Raw genomic sequence first — 20,556 nt, forward strand, 5'->3', positions numbered from 1 at the left:
ACAGAGAAACCACCTGTAGGTGTTCAGGTGAAACCACAGCTGAGGCTGTAGCCGACAACAACAATCAACCCTTGAGATGATCCCAGTCTCAGCCATCATCTGCCTGAAACTGCACAAAACCCCAAATGAGAATTGCCTAGCCGAACCCAATCAAACCTCAGAATCATGAGAATAAAATGACCATTGTTTTAAGCTACTAAGTTTTGGGGTGATTTGTGATGTAGCAATAGTAAATGGATTGTCACCTTCTCAGATGGAGCTTTTCCTGAAACCCCATCCTGGGAAGAATCAGTAATTCTTCTTTGGGACACAAGGCTACCTTGTTTCCACCACTAGTTCAGCAAAGTACTTTTCGTAATCATTACAAACAGCATTGTGTCACCTCACCGCCCCCCGCCCCCCATTCATATTGAAGCCCTAACCACAGATCGGACTGTATTTGGAGGTAGGAACTATTTAAGGAGGTAACTGAGGTTAAATGAGGCCATTATCCAACAGGACTAGTGTCTGTTTAAAAAGAGGAAGAGACACCAGAAGTGCTCATGAATGGAGCAAAGGTCTAATGAGTACACAGCGAGAAGGCAGCCATCTGCAAATCCTTAAGAGAGGACTCGCTCTTGGGCTATCAGCCTCTAGCACTGTGAGAAAATAAATGTCTGTTGTTTAAGCTACCCAGTCTGTGGTATCCTGTTACGGTAGCCCGAGCAGACTAACACAATAACGAATATATTTGTTTCCAACAAACGAGGCTGGGACCTTGCCTCATTCATCCCTGTATCCTCAGAACCTAGCACAGACCTGACACATACCATGCAGCTGACAAATATTTGTTGAATGAATGCTCACAAAACCAGGGAGGACAATTAAGAAGCTGAAAAGGATGCAGGTGAAAGGCCCTGAACTTGAAAGAAGAGGTAAAAGGGGATACATCTGAAGAAACGATAAATATGCTGATATAAAAAAATAGTAGCTAACGTTAGGTGTCTGCTCGTTAAAGCAGACACTATGCTAAATAACATGGATTATTTAATTGAATCTTCAGGATAACTCTGCTTTACCTTAACCTTTCTGGTCCCAATACTCACAGGAACTAGTAGAGCAGTAGAAGGCCTGTTTTTGTGGTGAGGGCAAGATATTAAAGTCGAACTGAGACAAGAACTAAAATTCGTGTAAAGGGAATAATTACTTACACGCGGGAGGGGAATACAAAGAAAGGAGGCTCTGTGATTTGGGAGAACCCTAAATATGCAGTGTCACTGAAATCAGGGGAAGAAAAGAGTTTCAAGGAGAAGGGTGTGCTTAACGCGTGGAAGGCTGCAAACAGTCGACAGAGAAGGTTAAAAGAAGCAGTTGAATGTGAAAATCAACATGGTTCCGGTGAGCTTTGAGAGAGAAGTTTCAGTAGAATGGTGGTCTCCAGACTACGGCATTTAAGGAAGCAGAAACAAGGCGTGAAGAAATAAACTCGGTAGCTAATGGCAGCGACCACACCTTCAAGTAGTTCAGAAGCAAGAGGGTGCCGCCAAAGTGCTAAGACCAACCATTGCTGACTACCAAAGAGCAGCTGCCAGAGAAGGAGGGCTTGGAATGGAGGAGGCTCGAATTATAAGGAGTCAGGCTGAGCGGGATTTGCAAGAGGCTATTCGGCTGGTTCTATGGAGATGAGAGAAGGGGGCTGGTCCTACCGAGACGAGAAGGGCGCAGGGGCCAGCCGACAGGAAAAAGCAGTCTGGTGAGTCCCTGCAGCAGTGACGAACGGGGCTCGTCCCAGACGTCCGACGCTTCTCGCCAAGGAGGCAGCGTGGACACCAGTGCCGAAGGGCCTCCCGGGGACCTCTGGGAACCCGTTTCCGCGCCGGCTCTACCTCCCAGCTCCCAAGCCGGCTGACCTCCGCCAAGGCGGCCCTCGGAGGCCCGGAGCGCCCGCACCTCCTGGAGAGGTCCAGAGAGGCAGGCTCCGCAGGCACTCACCCCACAGCCACGCGGCGCCAACGCCGGGCAGGCCGCACGATGAGCGCGTCCCAGGCAGCAGACAACCGGCCTTCAGGGGAGCCGGGTCCTGGGGGTGCGGGCGCGGGCGCAGGCCCCAGCTGCAGCGAGCTCCACAGCGTGCGCAGCGCCGACCCCGGCAGCTGCGGCTCCAGCAGGAAGACGCAGCCCACCGCTAGCGCCAGGAAGCCGGCGTACGCGGAGCCGCGCCACAGCGCCATACACACAGAGGTGTGCGAGCCGCTGAGCACAGCTCCTTTCGCGGTCCGCGCCTCTTCCGGGCTTAGCTCGTGCCGACGTCAACACGCGCGTCACGTCACGCCGGCGCGCCGCGGTCCCCGGGAGGGGCGGGGCGATGGACGTGGGAGAGGGGCGGAGAGCCCTCTTGCTTTGTCCAAGTCCTGGCTCTTGGGGGCGCTCGCGGTTCGGAGGCCCTGAGGGAGGTTGGACAAAGGCCGTAGGGCCTGTCCAGGCGCTGTACCCCTTCCGGGAACTCCATCCGTACCCCGAAATAGAGCGGCACGGATACGTTTGTTTTCCCAGTAGGATGAACCGGACGGATTTTGAAGAAGCGGGCAAACCTCATGTCAATCTTTGATCCAGTCGGTGTCCCCATTTGAGCTGGGCCTGCAGTTCCTCAGAGGGGCACAAATCACACTCCCCCTGTTTTAATCTGTCCCTCTGCCCGTCTGTCCATCCTCCACTGTTTTTTTTTTTTTTAAAGTAGAGGGAAGGATTTTTAATTAATTAATTAATTAATTTTTGGCCGTGTTGGGTCTTCGTTTCGTGCGAGGGCTTTCTCTAGTTGCGGCAAGCAGGGGCCACTCTTCATCGCGGTGCGCGGGCCTTTCACTATCGCGGCCTCTCTTGTTGCGGGGCACAGGCTCCAGACGCGCAGGCTCAGTAGTTGTGGCTCACGGGCCTAGTTGCTCCGCGGCATGTGGGATCTTCCCAGACCGGGGCTCGAACCCGTGTCTCCTGCATTGGCAGGCAGATTCTCAACGACTGCGCCACCAGGGAAGCCCCCCATCCTCCACTGTTAACTAAGCTCATCCTCTTTCACGCCCGGGGCTAGGCGCTCCCCCGAGGAATCAGATGGCAGCAGCGCTGCTGTGAGCCCTTGGGGCACCCGTGGCAAGAGGAATTCTATCCCTTTGGAGCGTGGCCGAGACCCGCAGCTGCTCGGGGCATTTGCCGAGACTGGGAGAGCCCGCAGTGATCGTCCTTGCTGGATGATCAGATTCAAACCTTAAAATAACCCTTTTGGGGGCGCTGTTCCCTTTAACAATCTCAGAAAATGCACAAATGCACACATTCTTGTGTACCACATAGGGAGGTTTTGGACCTGGGTTAAGAAACCCTCGTTTCAACTCTTCTCCCTTGGTAATATGACTTAAACCCAGCAGGTCCTGTCTTCATTGTGACTCTTCTGTGTGTGAGCCTAGGTTGAGAGCCAGTGAAGCTAGACTTGCTGCCCACTCATTCTCAGCAGCCATCATGCCGGGTCTGGTCTTGTTCCTGGCCAGTTTCCATTTTTCCAGATCTGCAGGCTCCTGACTTTGGCTCTGTGTCTGATTTTCCACACTGTCCCTGACCTTTGGACTTGGCAGTGGATCTTATTTCTCTAGCTTTGATCTTGGGCATTAGGCTTCATTTCCCCCAGCCCCATATCACCAGCACTTCCCTATCCTGGTCATCTATCCTCTCCGGCTCACCCCACCCAGCCCACCCGACCATAGCATCGCTTTCAAAGGAGATGTTCACACAGGAAGAGATTTGGGCTACCACAGAAAAGAAAGAAAGCCAAGGAGCCAGTGAGATCTGTGTGAAGCTGTCTTCACTAGAGTTGCCTATCCCTTCTCTCTCCTCAGGGAGACGTGTCATTTAGTTCCCAGAGAAACTGCTCCCCCAGATGACCCCCAGTGAGCAGGTTTTCCTACCACCCCAGAAGTGACTGAAGCAGTACTTATCTCAAAAGCAGTGAATTCACTGGCTGGCCAGAGACCATTTCTCTCTACTGAGAATTTGAACCAAGAGTCTGTAGCTAGTTGGTTTTGGTTGTGGACCTGCAAGATCACACAAGGTTGAAGGTCAGATAGGGCCAATTAAATATATTTCCAAGGTGAAGATTTGGGGGAGCAGAGGAAGCTGAATTGTGGGAAGACCATGGAGCAGACAGGCTTAGAGGAGCAGGGAAGTGCTCCACGCCAAGTGATGTGGAGAGAAAGCCACTTGGGGCCTTCCCTTCTGGCTCCCAGGACACCTGCTGAACTGCCAGCACTTTGTACTGAATTCTGCTGCTTCATTCTAGCCTTGCCAGAACTTTTCCCCCCTCCAGTTTTATTGAGATATAATTGACATATAACATTGTATAAGTTTAAGGTGTACAACATAATGATTTTCTATACATATACATTTTGTGCAATAAAATGGGGATTACCACAATAAATTTAGTGAACATTCATCACCTATATAGTTACTATTTTTTTTCTTGTGATGAGGACTTTTAAGATCTACTCTATTAGCAACTATCAAATATACTAGAATTTGGGGTTTACCCACAGAGGCAAAACAGAGGCAGGCTGGAACCTGGGACCTGGGACCCTTTACTGCAGTGCTTGCACCTGGACAAGCATCTCCTCCTCTCCTCCTGGAGCAAGAGTACAAAGAAACTATGAGGCACTAAAAATAACTGCAGGCATGGGCAGTCACAGAGAATTATGAACAAGATACAAAAAGGCCAAAACCCAACTGCCGCTTCTTTGTTTCTTTGAATCTATTTTTAAAATTTATTTTTATTGAAGCATAGTTGAATTACAATGTTGTGTTAATTACTGCTGTACAGCAAAGTGACTCATTTATACATATATATACATTCTTTTTCATATTCTTTTCCATTATGGCTTATCTCAGGATATTGAATATAGTTCCCTGTGCTATACAGTAGGATCTTGCTGTTTATCCATTCTGTATATACCAGTTTGCATCTGCTAATCCCAAACTCCCACTCCAACCCTCTCCCACCCTCCTGCTCCCTTGCCAACCACCACTTCTGGGGTGCTGGAAGCAAAAGCAGAGTACTGCGCATGCCCCCTGCACACAGCACCAGCAAGGGGGTGGGCACACCACCTAAGCCACCCCTCCAGCCCGACCCACCGATCCACCCCTACCCTCACTCCACTTAAGGGACCAGCTTGCCCCCCTGCCCCCCAACCTCGGGGAGCCAGAAAGAGCACCTGTTACTTGTTTTCACTCCCTTGTGCTGCATCATGTGTCCCAATAAAGCCTTGCCTGAATTTCTCATCTGGCCTCTTATTAATTTCTATCGATTAAAGAGTCCAAGAACCCAGGTTGGTAACAAACAACAGCAGCTTGAACAAAATGGAAGTTCATTTCTCATGTAAAAGTCTAAATAGGCTGCTGGTACTCTGTGGGCGACAGCAGCAAGCGTGCCCCATCTGGTCATTATGGGGGTACTCTGGGGCTCCTGTTTGTTGTTCACTCAGCATCTGTTTGCATTGTGGGTGGTGGTGAGGCTGGATAACGGGCCCAGCACCAACTTCAATTTCAACAGACAATTAAAGGTAGGAGCTGCGGGAATTGAAGAACATGAGTGACAGTTGCCAGTCATGCTGGAGCCTGATGTGGCTTCTGGTCTCATACACAATCATAGGGGCCTTGATTCCTTCTACTCCTCACTAGAGGCTCAGGGGCTGGCATTCAGCTCTCTTGGTAGTATGGTCCCTCTTGAAAGATTTCCTTAGTGAACAATAGTCATTTCAGATTCTGATCATCTATCTATTTAATGAGTTTGGAATGCTCCGCAAGCCAATTGTTTTTCTAGAAGTTAGATTTCTGGGGCAATTATACAAAACAGCCCTGAGTGGGCAGCTGTGGCTCCCCTGCCTAGTCTGAACAAAGAGAAAAGGACTCGACAAGCCTCAAGTCACCCCTCCCCCAACCCAAATTGCTTCCAGACATGGTCTTTGTTATTGGTTCTCTCTCGCAGGACCTTGAAATGAGAGAAAAAAGCAACTTTATTCCAGAAAATTCAGAGGCAAACGAAGGCTACAGGTGTCCCACCCAAGATCCTGACCTGGAAGGTCAAGGAGCAGATCCCATATTTATATAAGGGATTAGCAGAGTCCTGTCAGTCCCAAATTAGCTTAAGGCTTTGGCTTTGACATAAATGCCAGTCAACACAACCCATGTGATCTCAAGTGTTTTAAGGAGCATGTTTGTTCCCACATTTGGAACAGAAACTAAAATAGGACCAAACATCCTCATGAAACCTGGGCTAACCCACTCTTCCCGTAGCTCCAAGCCTCTGGGGTTTTATCCAAGCTGCTCGCTGAAGTCTTCTCTGTGTCAAGGCCTTTGCTGACGCCAGGGACACCACAGGCTACACCCAAAGGCCAGTGTCAGAGCACAGCTTTGAAGGTTATAGAAAACTCCCAGGAGACAAAAAAGAAGGAATAAAGGATCCCAGGATCTGAAAAGAGAAGGCTTTGTGTCTGCAGCCACAGCTCTGGGCAATTTGACATCCTCCTCCCTGACCTGCCATCAGGAGGGCGCTAGCAGAGTGCAAAGGATGGGCTGCTGAATGGGGAGAGGCAGGGCCATTGAAGGCACAGGAGCTGGGTGACAAGAATGTTAGCAGCAAAGCAGTGAGGAGGGCATGACGGCTCCTTGACAGTGACAGAACTTCCTACACAGGTTGGGAGCAGGGACCTTCTTAGTTTGTGGGGATGTAACAGTGTGGTGGCTCTGGATTTCCACTTTGGGACGAACTGCTTGGACTGAGAGGGAGTGCTGAGCAGGGGAAAGTGGAAGGTGCAGAGCTGTTTGAGCTTCTGTGTGGCAGGGACCCAAGAGCTTCACAGGGCAAATGAGTCAGGGGGTGGGGGGGGGGCAGGTGGTGGGGAAGCACAGGCTGGTCCCACAGTGCTCTCGTGGAATGGCTCAGCCTCCCTGGAATGCTGCTATCACACTGCCTATTGCAGCCCTTTTGCACGTACAGGCCCTTCTGCTTGACGTTCCTCTGCAGGCTGTGTCGACCAGCCCTGTTGGAGGCCATGCAGCATATGTTATAGTTCGGATTTGGGTTCTGTAACACTTGCTATGTACGTTTGGAAGGCAATGGAAAGTGTGCCTTCCAACTGCCTTTCCTTCTTCATTCAAGAACCTTAACGGTTCTCGAACCACTTAGCCTAAGAGTTGTTTTCTAAACTAAAATAAAGGAAAAAATAAATGAAAGGAAGCAAAAACGTTCAACTGGTCTGGCAGGATGTCACTGCTCTCCAGTCGTCAGGGGCCCAGGCTTGTTCTGTCTTTGGCTCTGCCATCCCTAGGGTGACAGCACAGAGGAGGGGGTACATCATGACAAAATCAGGGTTCTGGAAGAAAGGAGAGCTGGTGAATGGCTGTTGCCAGGCAATCACCACTTTCTACTTAAATGGAGAGAATGTGGGATTTGATGCCTGGTTTTAAAACTCCACTTCTGCCGTCCACTATCTGTGTGACCTCAGGCAAGTCAGTTAACGTTTTCTGTCCCTCAGTTTCTTTACCTGCAGAATAATTCCTACTTCACTGAATGGTTGTGGGAGCTAGAGTTATCTTAAAAGAGCCTAGCACATGTCTGCTACATGTTGACACATGCCAAAACACTCCCTGCCATTGCTGTGATTGCTTCCTGAGAACTATATTTAATTTTCTTCTCAGGCCTCCTGGGCTGCCACTCTCTCACTATAAGGAGGACAGGCATCTCTTCATAGATCACTGTACAGTGACCTTTTCTAAGTTTTAGCTGCTCAGCACCTAAACAATATTCCATTGAATGAAAAATACTACAATTTATTTATCCACTTTACTGTGTATAGAACATTTGGAGTTTTCCCAGTGCTTTACTATTATATATAATATTGCTCTGCACACACTACTGATACACAGGTATAGAAGTTCCTTTAGGGTATAAACTAAGCGTGAAATTTCTGAGTCATATGATAGCGGCTTGTTCTCCTCAACTTTATTAGATAATATCAGACATCTTTCCAAGTGGTACATCAGTTTACCCTCCCACTGGCAGCATATGAGGGTTTCTGTTGCTCCATGTACACACCAACAGATTCTTAAAATTTTGCCATTCTATAGGATGTTAGCAGCAAAGAATGGTGTCTCACTGTGGTTTTGACAAGGTTTTTATCTGTGTCTCACTGTGGTTTTGACAGGGTTTTTATGTTAGTTAGTTGCGAATATCTTGTCTTCCACCCACGTTGCTTGTCTTTTCATTCTCTTTATACTATCTTTAGTGAATAAAGTTCTTAATTCTAATGTAGTTAATAGTTTCTTCCTTTTTATTGCTGCCTTTTCCTTTATCATTGGTAATTTTGTTACTTGTCTTTTCATTCTCTTTATACTATCTTTAGTGAATAAAGTTCTTAATTCTAATGTAGTTAATAGTTTCTTCCTTTTTATTGCTGCCTTTTCCTTTATCATTGGTACTTTTTGTTACTTGTTTAAAAACATATTTCCCTACTTGGGGTCACGAAGATATTCTCCTATACTACCTTTTCAGGGCTGTATGGTTTTACGTTTCATGTTTATGTGTTTAATCCACTTTGAAATTGATTTTTGTGTACTGTGGGAGGAATTTTTATAGATACGCAATTGACGCAGTGCCTTTTATCGGTCATTTCTCAATGACTCTGCTTTCCCACCTCTGTCCAATATCAATTGTCTACATATGTGTGGATCTGTTTTGGGGCTCTTTATTCTGTTCCATTGGTCTGTCCTCATACCAGCACCTCACTATTCTGATGTGATAATGTAAATGTTTTACCTTATTTTTCAAGAGTGTCTTGGCTGTCCTTGGCCTTTTTCCATTCCTGTATACATTTTCAAATTGACTTGTCAAAAAAAAAAAAAAAATCCAGTTAGGATTTTCATCAGTTTCAGTTTGGGGAGGACTGACATCTTTTCAATGTTGAGTTGTACCATCTAAGACTACAATACATCCATTTATTTATTTAGATCTACCTAAATGTCTTGCAATAACATATTAGACTTTTATGTGTAGAAGCTTTGCACATCTTTAGCATGATTTATTTCTAGGTACGTAATATTTTTTAGTACCTTAAGATCAAATTAACATACAGTAAACTTCACAATAGAGTATACAATTTAATAAGTTTACCCTATATACACACCCTGAAACCATCACTACAATCGAGATAATAAGCATATCCATTACCCCAAAAGCTTCCTCATGTCTCTTTGTAATCCCTCTCTCCCACCATTTCCTGTCCAGACATCCTTGCTTCCTACTCTGTACCCAGGCAATTGATGAAATACTTTCTGTTGCTATGGATCAGTTTCCACGTTCCAGAAGTTTATATAAATAAAATCATACAGTATGTGCTCTTTTTGATCTGGCTTTTTTCACTCAGCATAATTGTTTTGAGATCATCTAGGCTGTAGTGTGTATCAATAGCTAATTGCGTTTTAAAAACCTTTTTACTTTGAAATAGTTATAGATTCACAGGATGCTGCAAAAATAGTACAGAGAAGTCCTCTGGACCCTTTATCCAGTTTCTCCCCTGGATCTCTGCATGCCCGCCATTCATATCTCTGCTCAAATACAATCTGCTCACACAGAGTTTCCCTGACCAACCAATATAATAGCATGAGCCTGTAGGGCTCTATCACCTCTCCCTCCTTTACTTTCTGTCTAGAACTTATTCATATCTGATTTTCTCATTTGCTTATTGTGATCTCATCCAATTAGAATATGAATTCTATGAAAACAGGGAGCTTGTCTGTCCTAGTCAGTGACTAGAAGAGTGCCTGGCATTCAATAAATACTTGTTGAATAATAACAAATCTTCCAGCTACTGCACAATATGAATATTGTTCTTTCCATGTCATGGATGAGAAACTGGGAAAGATTAAGCAACTTGCCCAAAAGCACACAGTTAGTGATAGTGGTGGTGGGGACATTGGGTGCTGAGATTTGAATCTCTGATTTCTAAAGACATGCTACACTCTCTTTTAAAAATTTCTGAGACTGAAAGAAAAAAATTCTTCTGAGAATGAAGCCGGTTGCATCTATCTCCTTCTACGGCAGTAGCCCTTCTTTATACCACAGACTTAGACCATAGTGCTCAGCCCAGGGGCAGCAAACATCCCAAGTGGTCGGCTCTTGGGGTCACTGGCCTCAGCAGCAGTGGCAGGGCCTGCAGGTTCCAGTGTGGATGTTACTTCCCTACCTCCCAGAAAGAGCAGGCAATTCATTTCCCGCCATCCTCATTCATGTTTATGTTTTTCTTTCTTTTTTTTTAGTTGTTAATGAATTAATACTTCTAGCAATTTATTTCTAAATCTTTCTTTAAAGGGTCATCTAAATCTTTCTTTAGAGGGTCATTACAGTTCATTACAATTTATTGCAAACAGATTCCTTTAAACAAGTCATTCCTGATGTTAAAACTATCATACATGTTTTTCTTAGTTTTTGGCACTATGTACTGTTTAGCACAATAAAGAATAACTTTCAAAACAAAAAGTGGCTACTACTTCACTGGAAAAATATGCTAACAATTAGATTTTATTTTCACACATAAAAATTCTACATATCTTTAGTTAAGGTTTACGAAAAAGTTAACTTCCAAAAAAGATACAAGCTTAGTATGTCATGATGAAAGTTAGCTGGCTTTCTTGAGAAATGAAATTAAAAACAGACTGCACTGCTTACTTTTCAGCAAATTCCGCTTTGCCAAGTTTCAAAAGGAAAAAGCCTAAAGTAGTTTTCAGTGTTGTCTCCTTGCCTGGGAGAATATGGACGACTTGCTCCTTTCTGACAGCCTACTTTGTCACCACCGTTCCCAATCACAACTGAATCCATCAACAGGATGGCTTCACATGCTCACCATGAACAGCCTAGAGCTACAAGCCCAGGTTGGTGCAGATAAATCCCCTCCTTCTTCAATGGATTTCAGATGTTGCTCTATGTGCTCCAGTCAATTTGCATGGAGCTAGTATATGAAAGGAACCGCATTACTTACTGCATGTTTGTCAACTTTCTGGAATCTGGCACATTGGTCAGTTACTTTATCCATTTCAACTTGAGTGGGTATCCAGTAGCGATTTTTCTTCCAGAGCTCCTGATTTGTGGCCAAATGCGTGATCCACCAATTGAGTCATGTTGCAAACTGTGTTATAATCAACACTTTGGAAAATGTATCATCACTGTCACGTTCTTCAGAAGGAGCAGCTCTTGGTGACCACGATTCCTGTGGCTGTCCTGGGATGGGGGAAGGAAATGCCCCAGTAATCCTCTTTCTTACTTCCTTGATGCAACTCTTTAGGCTGCTCTTCTTGGGGTAAGTGAATACTGGGCTTTTTCTGCTTAAAAAAATAAATCATAAAACAATACATATTCAGTATATATCATTTAGAAAATACAGAAAGGATAAGTACTTTAAAAAAAAAATTATTTGTTTATTTATTTATTTATTTATGGCTGTGTTGGGTCTTCGTTTCTGTGCGAGGGCTTTCTCTAGTTGTGGCAAGCAGGGGCCACTCTTCATTGCGGTGCGCGGGCCTCTCACTATCGCGGCCTCTCTTGTTGCGGAGCACAGGCTCCAGACGCGCAGGCTCAGTAGTTGTGGCTGACAGGCCTAGTTGCTCCGCGGCATGTGGGATCTTCCCAGACCAGGGCTCGAATCCGTGTCCCCTGCATTGGCAGGCAGATTGTCAACCACTGCGCCACCAGGGAAGCCCCGAGAAAGGTATAAGTACTTTAAAATTCACACTTAATCCCACTGATCAATGTTAATTTTTTGCTGTATATCTTTGCAGACTTTTTAATTTAATGAGTGCACACGGATACGTCCATCTTCACAAAAGTGGAATTTTATTATTGTATATGTTGTTTTGTAATGATTTTTTCTTAACAATATAATGAACATTTTGATATATCACCAAAATTTTTTATCCAATATGATTTTTCATGGCTGCATAGACGAGTAGTTATTCAACCTACTGGTAGAGAGTTAGACTTCTCACAAGTTTTTGCTATTACAAACAATGAGGGATGAACATTCTCACAGCAAAATCTGCTGAGTTTCTTAAACGTCTCTTAAGGATAGAGTCACACCTATGTCCAAGGGCACAACCGATGATGTTCTCAGATTTGCCTCCAGTAAAGTTACTCCACGTCCCTTCTGTAGTAGATAGGAATAACCCCACTCCACACGCACTGCTGTCCACACTGCAGCCTTGCCAGCCCGTTCCATGAAGGATGCTCCAGGCGACCTCTCCGGCTCCAAAAAACCCTACAGAGAGGGAACGTAGAGTGCACCTCAAACCATCGAGTCTGTGGCCACACTAGGCTCTCTAGGGCAAAGGAAGTTGTCCCTAGGTGGAGAAAGACGAACGCGAGTGAGGATGGGCCTTGGGGTCCCACAGACTCCACCTGGTGCCCTGGATGCATCAGGCTCCGACTTGGAACCTCGGCTTCCTCATCTGCGGAATGGGGATGGAATTCCCTAGGTGATGGAGATGCGTGGATGCGGCACCTTCGGGGATGCATCAGAACCAAGCCCCGCCTGCAGGAGCGCCCCCGGCTCCTCGAGGGGACCGAGGACCCAACAACCTGGCCGGCATCCTGGGGGCGCCCCTCAGGCTCCGGCCGACGCCTCCCCCGGCTGGCCCGCGCCAGGAGGGAGAGCCATTCGGAGCCCGCAGGGGGCGCCGAGAGCCCATGGCAAGAGCGTCAGACTCGCGGGGCGGGGACCGCGCGGGCCACGGGGAGGGGTGTCTCGAGCCGAGCCGCTCCCGGCTCAGGGGCCAGGCCAAGCGCCGGGTCTTCTTCTCGTGGGATTTCTTTTTCCGCGCAACAAAAACGCCATCAGCTCAACCGGTCCGCGCTCGGAGCCTCGGCTTTTTTCATCCCCTGCTCAGTCCAGCAGCCGCCGTGCTCCTGGGCTTGAAGTCTCGGCTTCAGGGTTTTCAAACCTCAGTGCGGAGGCCACCGGCTCCGGGCAGCCTTACTGGACTCCCCAGGACTCCGGGGTGTGGCGCCTGGGGCGGTGCCTGGTTCTCCAGGGGGCGGCCCACTTCCCAGGTTGCGCTGTCTCTGAGGATGGGGCTGGGCCTGCCTCCCCGGACTCGAGCCCCTGTCGCAGCACCCGAGCAACACGCCGCCTCTGGCCCACGGTTATAAGTGAGGGGGCCACCTCTTCTCCCTGCGTGGCACAATCGAGGGTCTGCGGGAAGGGACCACGCTCCACCCCCAGCCCTTCAGCCGCTTTGTAGAAGAGAACCCGTGTTCCAGTGGTGCGCGCGCGCGTGGGGGGGAGGGGGGAGGGGGAGGGGGGAGGGGGAGGGGAGGGGGGAGGGGAGGGGTCCTGCATCTGTGTGGGAGTTTGTACATGTCAGCAGGGTGTTTGTGCGTGTGTAACTGTGTGTATACATATTTGTGAGAAAGCATCTTGTAAATTAACGATATTCTATACGGAGTAAGTATTCAAGTCAAATTGGGAAGGATTTAAATCCTTGTTACTTGATGATGTAGGTAAAATAGACAAATTTGAGAACACCTAACCTTCGTCAACTGGTCCTCACTGTCTCCACTTTCTTAAAAGATCATTGTTTAAACGGAAAAATCGTAACTCATAAAAATATAAAATGAACACGCGTCAGATTTTATTTAATTAATGAGGGAACCAGTGATGTGTTAAACATCAGTTCAAAGGACAATAGAATGACCAGATACACAGGACTTCCCTAGTGGCGTAGTGGTTGAGAATCCGCCTGCCAATGCAGCGGACACGGGTTCGAGCCCTGGTCTGGCAAGATCCCATGTGCCACGCAGCAACTAAGGCCATGTGCCACAACTACTGAGCCTGCGCCCTAGAGCCCTCGTGCTGCAACTACTGAGCCCACGGTTGCCACAACTAGAGAAATCCTGTGCACAACAACCAAGACCCAACGCAGCCAATAAATAAATAAAATAAAATAAAAGTTAAAAAAATAGACCAGATACGCATACTGGCAATGAAGAATAATGAAATGAATTTGTTAATTGATCCAAAATTGACTTCTTCCACAGTGGGGGGAAATCAATTGTACCTTCACCCGACAAAATGCATGTACTGCTATGGACAAGACTCATTTGTATTATTTTCATTTTTCTACAATTTACAGACTCAAAGACAATGGCAGGTGGAGACTACTATAGAGTCAGATAACCTGGAAGATTACACTAGCCCACTACTCTATACAGTACTTTTCCTCCTCACTTGCAAAGGCTTTCACAATTTCACCTGGCAATTTGTACAGTAGGGTTGGGTGGCATAAAGGTTCTTCAAAATTTTTGTGGTAGAGCTCTTTTTCTAAGTGACATCTTACAGGAAACCTTAATATATTTAAAAAAATCTTAGTTAAAATAATTTATTATACAGTTAACACATGCTCATTGTGAAAATGTCAAATAGTACAGAAGGTTATTAAGTAAAAAAAGCAGCCTCCCTTCTCTTCCCCTCCCTCCTACTCCCCTTTCAACTCCAGAGCTACCTACTATAACAGTTTCTTGTATACCTTATAGATACCGTCTATACATATACAAACATGTTTTTAAAAACACAAATGGGATAAAAAAAATATGCTCTTCTGTACTTTACTTTTTCTTCAAGTAAAAAACATATTGTGGGAAAGCAGTATGGAAGTTCCTCAAAAAACTGAAAATAGAGACTTCCCTGGTCGTCCAGTGGTTAAGACTCCATTCTCCCAATGCAGGAGGTCTGGGTTTGATCCCTGGTCGGGGAACTGAGAACCCACAGACCGCAACTAAGCCCGCATGCCACAACTACTGAGCCCGCATGCCGCAGCAAAGGCCCAGCACAGCCTAAATAAATAAATAACTTAAAAAAACCCCTGAAAACAGAAATACAATGATCCAGCAATTCCACTCCTGAAAAAATACATGCACCCCAATGTTCATAGCAGCACTATTTACAATAGCCAAGACATGGAAACAACCTAAGTGTCCATGAACAGATGAACAGATAAAGAAGATGTGGTACATACAATGTAATATATATATATATATATATATATATATATATATATATATATATATATATATACACACAATGGAATACTACTCAGCCATAAAAAAGAGTGAAATTTTGCCATTTGCAACAGTGTGGATGAACGTGGAGGGTATTATGCTTAGTGAAATGAGTCAGACACAGACAAAATTGTATGTTATTACCTCTATGTGGAATCTAAAAAAATACAACAAACTAGTGAATATAACAAAAAAGAAACAGACTCAGATAAAGAGAACAAACTAGTGGTTACCAGTAGGATGAGGGAAGGGGAGAGGGGCAAGGTAGGGGTAGGAGATTAAGAGGTACAAACTACTATGTATCGAATAAATAAGCTACAGGGATAAATTGTACAGCACAGGGAATACAGCCAATATTTTATGATAACTATAAATGGAGTATAACCTTTAAAAATTGTGAATCACTATGTGGTACACCTGAAACTTATATAATATTCTAAACAACTATCCCTCAATAAAAAATATATTATGGACATATTTCCATGTCGGAACCATAGAGGTCCACCTCAGCATTTTAATGGCTAAGTAGTATTCCATGATATGTATACTTAACTTGTTTAAATTTAATTTTTATTGGAGTATAGTTGATTTACAATGTTGTGTTAGTTTCTGCTGTACAGCAAAGCGAATCAGTTACACACACACACATACACACACACATATATATATATCGCCACTCTTTTTTAGATTCTTTTCCCATTTAGGTCATTACAGAGTACTGAGTAGAATTCCCTGTGCTATACAGTAGGTTCTTATTAGTTATTTATTTTATATATAGTAGTTGTATACCATTAACTTATTTGGCCAGTTTTTTATTAATGGATTTTTTTAGATGTTTCCAATTTTCTGGTTTGTAAACAAATACTGCAGTGAACTTCCTTAATCAGTATGTTTGTGTGGTGTTATCTATCTCTATATATGTAAAATTTTATGAGTGGAATCACTGTGATTAAGGGCAGCTGCATTTAACGTTTTGACATATATTGCCAAGTTACCCACCCCAGAAGTTGTAATTCTTTATTTTTTTCTGCCAAATGGCCTATCTTTACACACCCACCAACACCGGATATTATCAAGCTTTTAAATCTTTGCCAATCTGATAGAGGGAAATGGCACCTCATAATTTCAGTGTACTTTTCTACAATTATCTCTAGCAGTTATAGTCTTCCCTTTGGTGGGAAATTGCTTCATTATTTGTGTGACTTCCTTCTGCAGGATAATTCACATGGCATGATTTGAAAATGCTTGAGCTAGACTGATTCTCTGGGATCTCATATTCCAGGAGGCAGTTTCTCTGTAAGTGGGGATTGGGCTCTGCTGTGCCAGCGTGGAGCTTGTGTGTCACCTGCGTGTGTCTGGGAGTCTGATGTGTGTCTGAGTGCCAGTGTGTTCTTGTCAATGAGTGTCCGTGTCTCCCTGGCAGTAGGGGAACAGAGATAGTGCAGGTTACAGGGGGTGGGGGGCAGTTATTGTAGGGCACAGAGATCTCTCCCAGGTGGGAAAAGAACAGCTGGGTCTTCTGTGACCTAGAACTGCAAATTGGAAGGGGGCGGAGGACAGAGGCAACCTGGCGCTCTCTGTCTCTCTCACCGCATTCTGCTTCTCCTGGAGTGTGCTCCCTTCTCTCCGTGGACTCATAAACTTGCACATATGGGCCCAGAGTAGCCACCTCAGTATGACCCTGCTTGCTTTTCAGCTGAAGAGGCCATTGCTGTCTGGAACAGCAACTCAGTTTCCCAAGAAATCAACCACTCAGTGTGACTGGGGAAGAGAAAGCAGCCACCAACAAGGTCTGTTTGCAGGGGCTTGAAGGAATGATTATAAATCCCTGCTTCATCACATGCTCCATTGTTTGGAAAGTGGCTGGAAGCTCAAGTCTCCGTCCACTGGCAGTGCCAACAGCGTGTCTGGAAGAAAGAGTAGGAACTCAGGAGGGAGACAGATCTGGGCTGCTCTAATCTCAGCTCTTACTAGCTGTGTGACTGAGGGCAGGCTGCTTGATTTCTCTGAGCCTCCAGCCTTCATCTGTTAAGTCGAGGTTAATAGTGCCCCCATCATGAAGTCATTGTGAGGATTAAATGAAATAATAAATGTCATAGATCATAATAAGTACCTCAGTTAGCACTCCCCTAAAAGTGACATAATCACACTTTTCAAAATGAGAATCTCAAAGAAGATCCCCAGACATCAGAAATGGAGGGGATCCTTCCTTCTTTGGTGCATCCATTCAACAGCAGCCTCGTGCCTGTGGACTCTTGCGAGAAAGACAAGAGCTGGCTCTGCCTCCCCTCCTGTGCCTCTTGCTGCCACACTTTTAATTTTACCCACATCATGCCACTTCATGCTTCTGTGCCTTTGCTCCTGCAGCCCCGTCAGCCTGGAGTGCTGTCCCCGACCTCACTCCACCTGGCAGATGCCTACTTATACTCAAGACAAAGCCAGGCAAAAATATATATTATTTAGTCTGGCACATCTGGCTCTTTGTCTGAAATAGAGTCAGGGTGGACTCCTATCTTATCATATACAAACATAAAATTCCAGCTGAATTAAGGGCTTAAAATGTAAAAAAGAAAATATTAAAAATCTGGCAGGATAAACCACAGTACAACAGTAGCTTATACCCACCTAATGAAAAAGTCAGATGATAACCAAGTTCTGGGGTGGATATAGAGCAACTAAGCCATCTCTTACATTACTGGTGAGGGTGTAATTGGAATCACCACTTTGGAAAACTGGCCATACCTACAAAAGCTGAATGTACACCTCTCCCGTGATCCAGAAATTACACTCTTGGGTAAATATACAACAGAAATGCAAACATAAATTCACCAAAATTATGTACAAGAGTGTTCATAGCAGCACTATTTGTAAAAGACCCAAATTGGAAGCAACCCAACAATAAGACAGATAAACAAAGTGTGGTATATTTATGTAAGGAATACTGCACAGCAATGAGAATGAGTGGACTGCATGAATGAATCTCGCAAACACATTGCTGAGTTAAAGAAGCTAGGCACAAAAGAGTACATATGGATAATTCGTTTCAATAAACTTTTGACACTAACTTATTATGTTCGAAGTCAAGGTAGAGGTTAATCTTTCTTTGGGGAGGGTAATGACTGAAAGGAGACACGAACGAGCTTCTAGGGTGCTGGGAATGTTCTGTTTCTTGAGCTGGGACCCAGTTACATGAGTGTTTTCACTTGTGAAAATTTATGGATCCACAAAAATATGTGCAGTATTTCATATGTATGTTATACTTCAATAAAAATTTGGCAAGGAGGCCTCATATAAACTAGGGGTTCGAAGACCTTCCCAACCAAAGTTGGAAATCTAGGAGATCAAAAAAGATAGACATTTTTGCATATAGATATTTTTAAAGCACGTTTATGGCAAAAGATACTGTAAGCAATGTCAAGAACAAACATTAGATTTGGAAAAAATATGTGTAATGCAGCTGATAGTCAAAGCTGTAATATGTAAAGAGCTTTTACCCATTGGTAAGACAACCCAATGGAGAAATAAATAAAATGATAGTAATGCAAATCAGAGAAGAAAATTATCCAACTATGTGGAAAGATGCTGAAATTCATTAGAATTCTGGGTAATGTAAATTAAAGTAGTAATAAGATACCAGTTTGCACCTTTCAGGCTGGCAAAATTAAAAAGGGCTTCTATACCTATTGCATATGGGGGAAAAGTGTGCACTTAATCATTGCTGGTGGAGGGGGGCGGTGGTGGTGGTGGGATGAATTGGGAGATTGGGATTGACATATATACACTAATATGTATAAAATAGATAACTAATAAGAACCTGCTGTATAAAAAAATAAATAAAATTAAGTTTAAAAAAATCATTGCTGGTGGAGATATAAATTATTACAGCCTTCTTGGAAATCAATCTGGAAAAATCCATTAAAATTAAAAATACATATGCCCTTTGACCTAGTAATCCCACTCCAGGGAATCTATTCCAGAGAAATGAAAGCCTCCACCTAAGGGTCCATGTACAAGGGTGTTTTATTGCAGCTTTGATCGTAGAGGTGCATGCACGATGCCTGTGTGTGTGGAGACACACACACCCTGGGAACAAAGCAAATGCCTCTCAGCAGAGAAATGGTGTAAATGACAGTGCTTTCCCTCAGGGCTCACGGTCCAGAGGCCCCGGGGTAAACTGTGATCTTTTCTGTCCATAGGAGATCTCCACCTCTAGTTTGGGGCAAGGTGGACAGTTGTGGATGTTTGGAAGCTCACTTCCTCCTGTCCTTAACCAGCAGCATTGATTCCAGAGCAGGGCTTGGAGGAGTGACCATCTAGGACAGAGGCATCCTCTCTCAGCAGGGCTCAGATCCTGTCTCTCCAGGATCAAAGAAGGGACACCCACAAAGGAAGATCACGGAGGTGGCTCTTACAGACATCCACTGTCAGTCACACCTACAGTGACTTTCTTAAGCCAAAGTCAGACAAAAATCTCTACTAACTGAAGAATAAATGAGACGTGAGATCAGTTGCAAATAATTATTATCTAAAAGCCATGTTTCCCTTCGGATATTTGTGTTCAAGTCACGTCTCCATCCACCTGATGCACCCTCTCTTAAGTGAATTAAAGTGTGCAGTGAACTCACTAACCTCCAGTCAACTGCTGGGCGGTCCTAGCCTAGCTCAGGAAGACAACTCTAAGCAGGTCTATATACTAAATGGAGGCCCATGTAGTACACGGGTAAATATTTAAAATTATAAACAAAGCCAATAAACTATTAGATAAAAAATTCTATCCCCCTATCCTGAAAAATATACCTTCATAAGATCAAAAAAATTATTTACAGTGTAACACAGTGTAACACTGTGGTTTTTATAGGAATGAAAGTTGGCAAGCCAGTTAAGATAACAGAATTTAATTATTTTTGCACGTATTTGGACATTCTGTGGACCGGCTGGTGATGTTTAGATAAGTAATAAGATCAACATCTACATAAATCATAAATTGTTGTGTATCTTTTCATAAAGTTTATTTTTCTTGCTTTCCTAATTGCAATATTACTTAATGACCTTGATTACTTAATTACCAAAAATCAACATTTTTGCACAATTTATGTTCTATTGAAAATGATGATAGGGGCTTCCCTGGTGGCGCAGTGGTTGAGAATCTGCCTGCCAACGTAGGGGACACGGGTTCGAGCCCTGGTCTGGGAAGATCCCACATGCCGCGGAGCAACTAGGCCCGTGAGCCACAATTACTGAGCCTGCACGTCTGGAGCTTGTGCTCCGCAATAAGAGAGGCCACGATAGTGAGAGGCCCGTGCACTGCGATGAAGAGTGGCCCCTGCTCGCCGCAACTAGAGAAAGCCCTCGCACAGAAACAAAGACCCAACAAACACAGCCAAAAATAAATAAATAAATAAATTAAAATGTTTAAAAAAAAAAAAAAAAAAAGGAAATGA

At 44.7% G+C, this 20,556-nt stretch overlaps 1 protein-coding gene and 1 long non-coding RNA gene across 7 annotated transcripts in view; one reads left to right on the forward strand and one right to left on the reverse strand.

Moving 5' to 3' along the window:
• Positions 1-2,303, reverse strand: part of ADPGK (ADP dependent glucokinase) — a 28,857-nt gene extending 26,554 nt beyond the window's left edge. For 2 of the 6 annotated variants that reach the window (XM_082383593.1, XM_082383592.1), the window contains exon 1: positions 1,972-2,303. In XM_082383593.1, coding sequence (XP_082239719.1) covers positions 1,972-2,210 — 239 coding nt within the window. In that variant the 5' untranslated portion in view covers positions 2,211-2,303. Of the gene's footprint in view, positions 1-1,685; positions 1,842-1,971 lie in introns of those variants that run through there. The other 4 variants (XM_082383590.1, XM_082383589.1, XM_082383591.1 and 1 more) reach the window with 3 other exon arrangements.
• Positions 2,304-8,383: 6,080 nt separating this feature from the next.
• LOC309624908 lies at positions 8,384-20,224 on the forward strand. The gene is made up of 3 exons (XR_014242202.1): positions 8,384-11,363; positions 16,331-16,411; positions 16,812-20,224. It is a non-coding gene; the product is annotated as an uncharacterized lncRNA (long non-coding RNA).
• Positions 20,225-20,556: the final 332 nt, after the last annotated feature.

The sequence above is a fragment of the Balaenoptera borealis genome (assembly GCF_965194805.1).
Source record: "Balaenoptera borealis genome assembly, chromosome: 3".
NCBI classification, from domain to species: domain Eukaryota; kingdom Metazoa; phylum Chordata; class Mammalia; order Artiodactyla; family Balaenopteridae; genus Balaenoptera; species Balaenoptera borealis.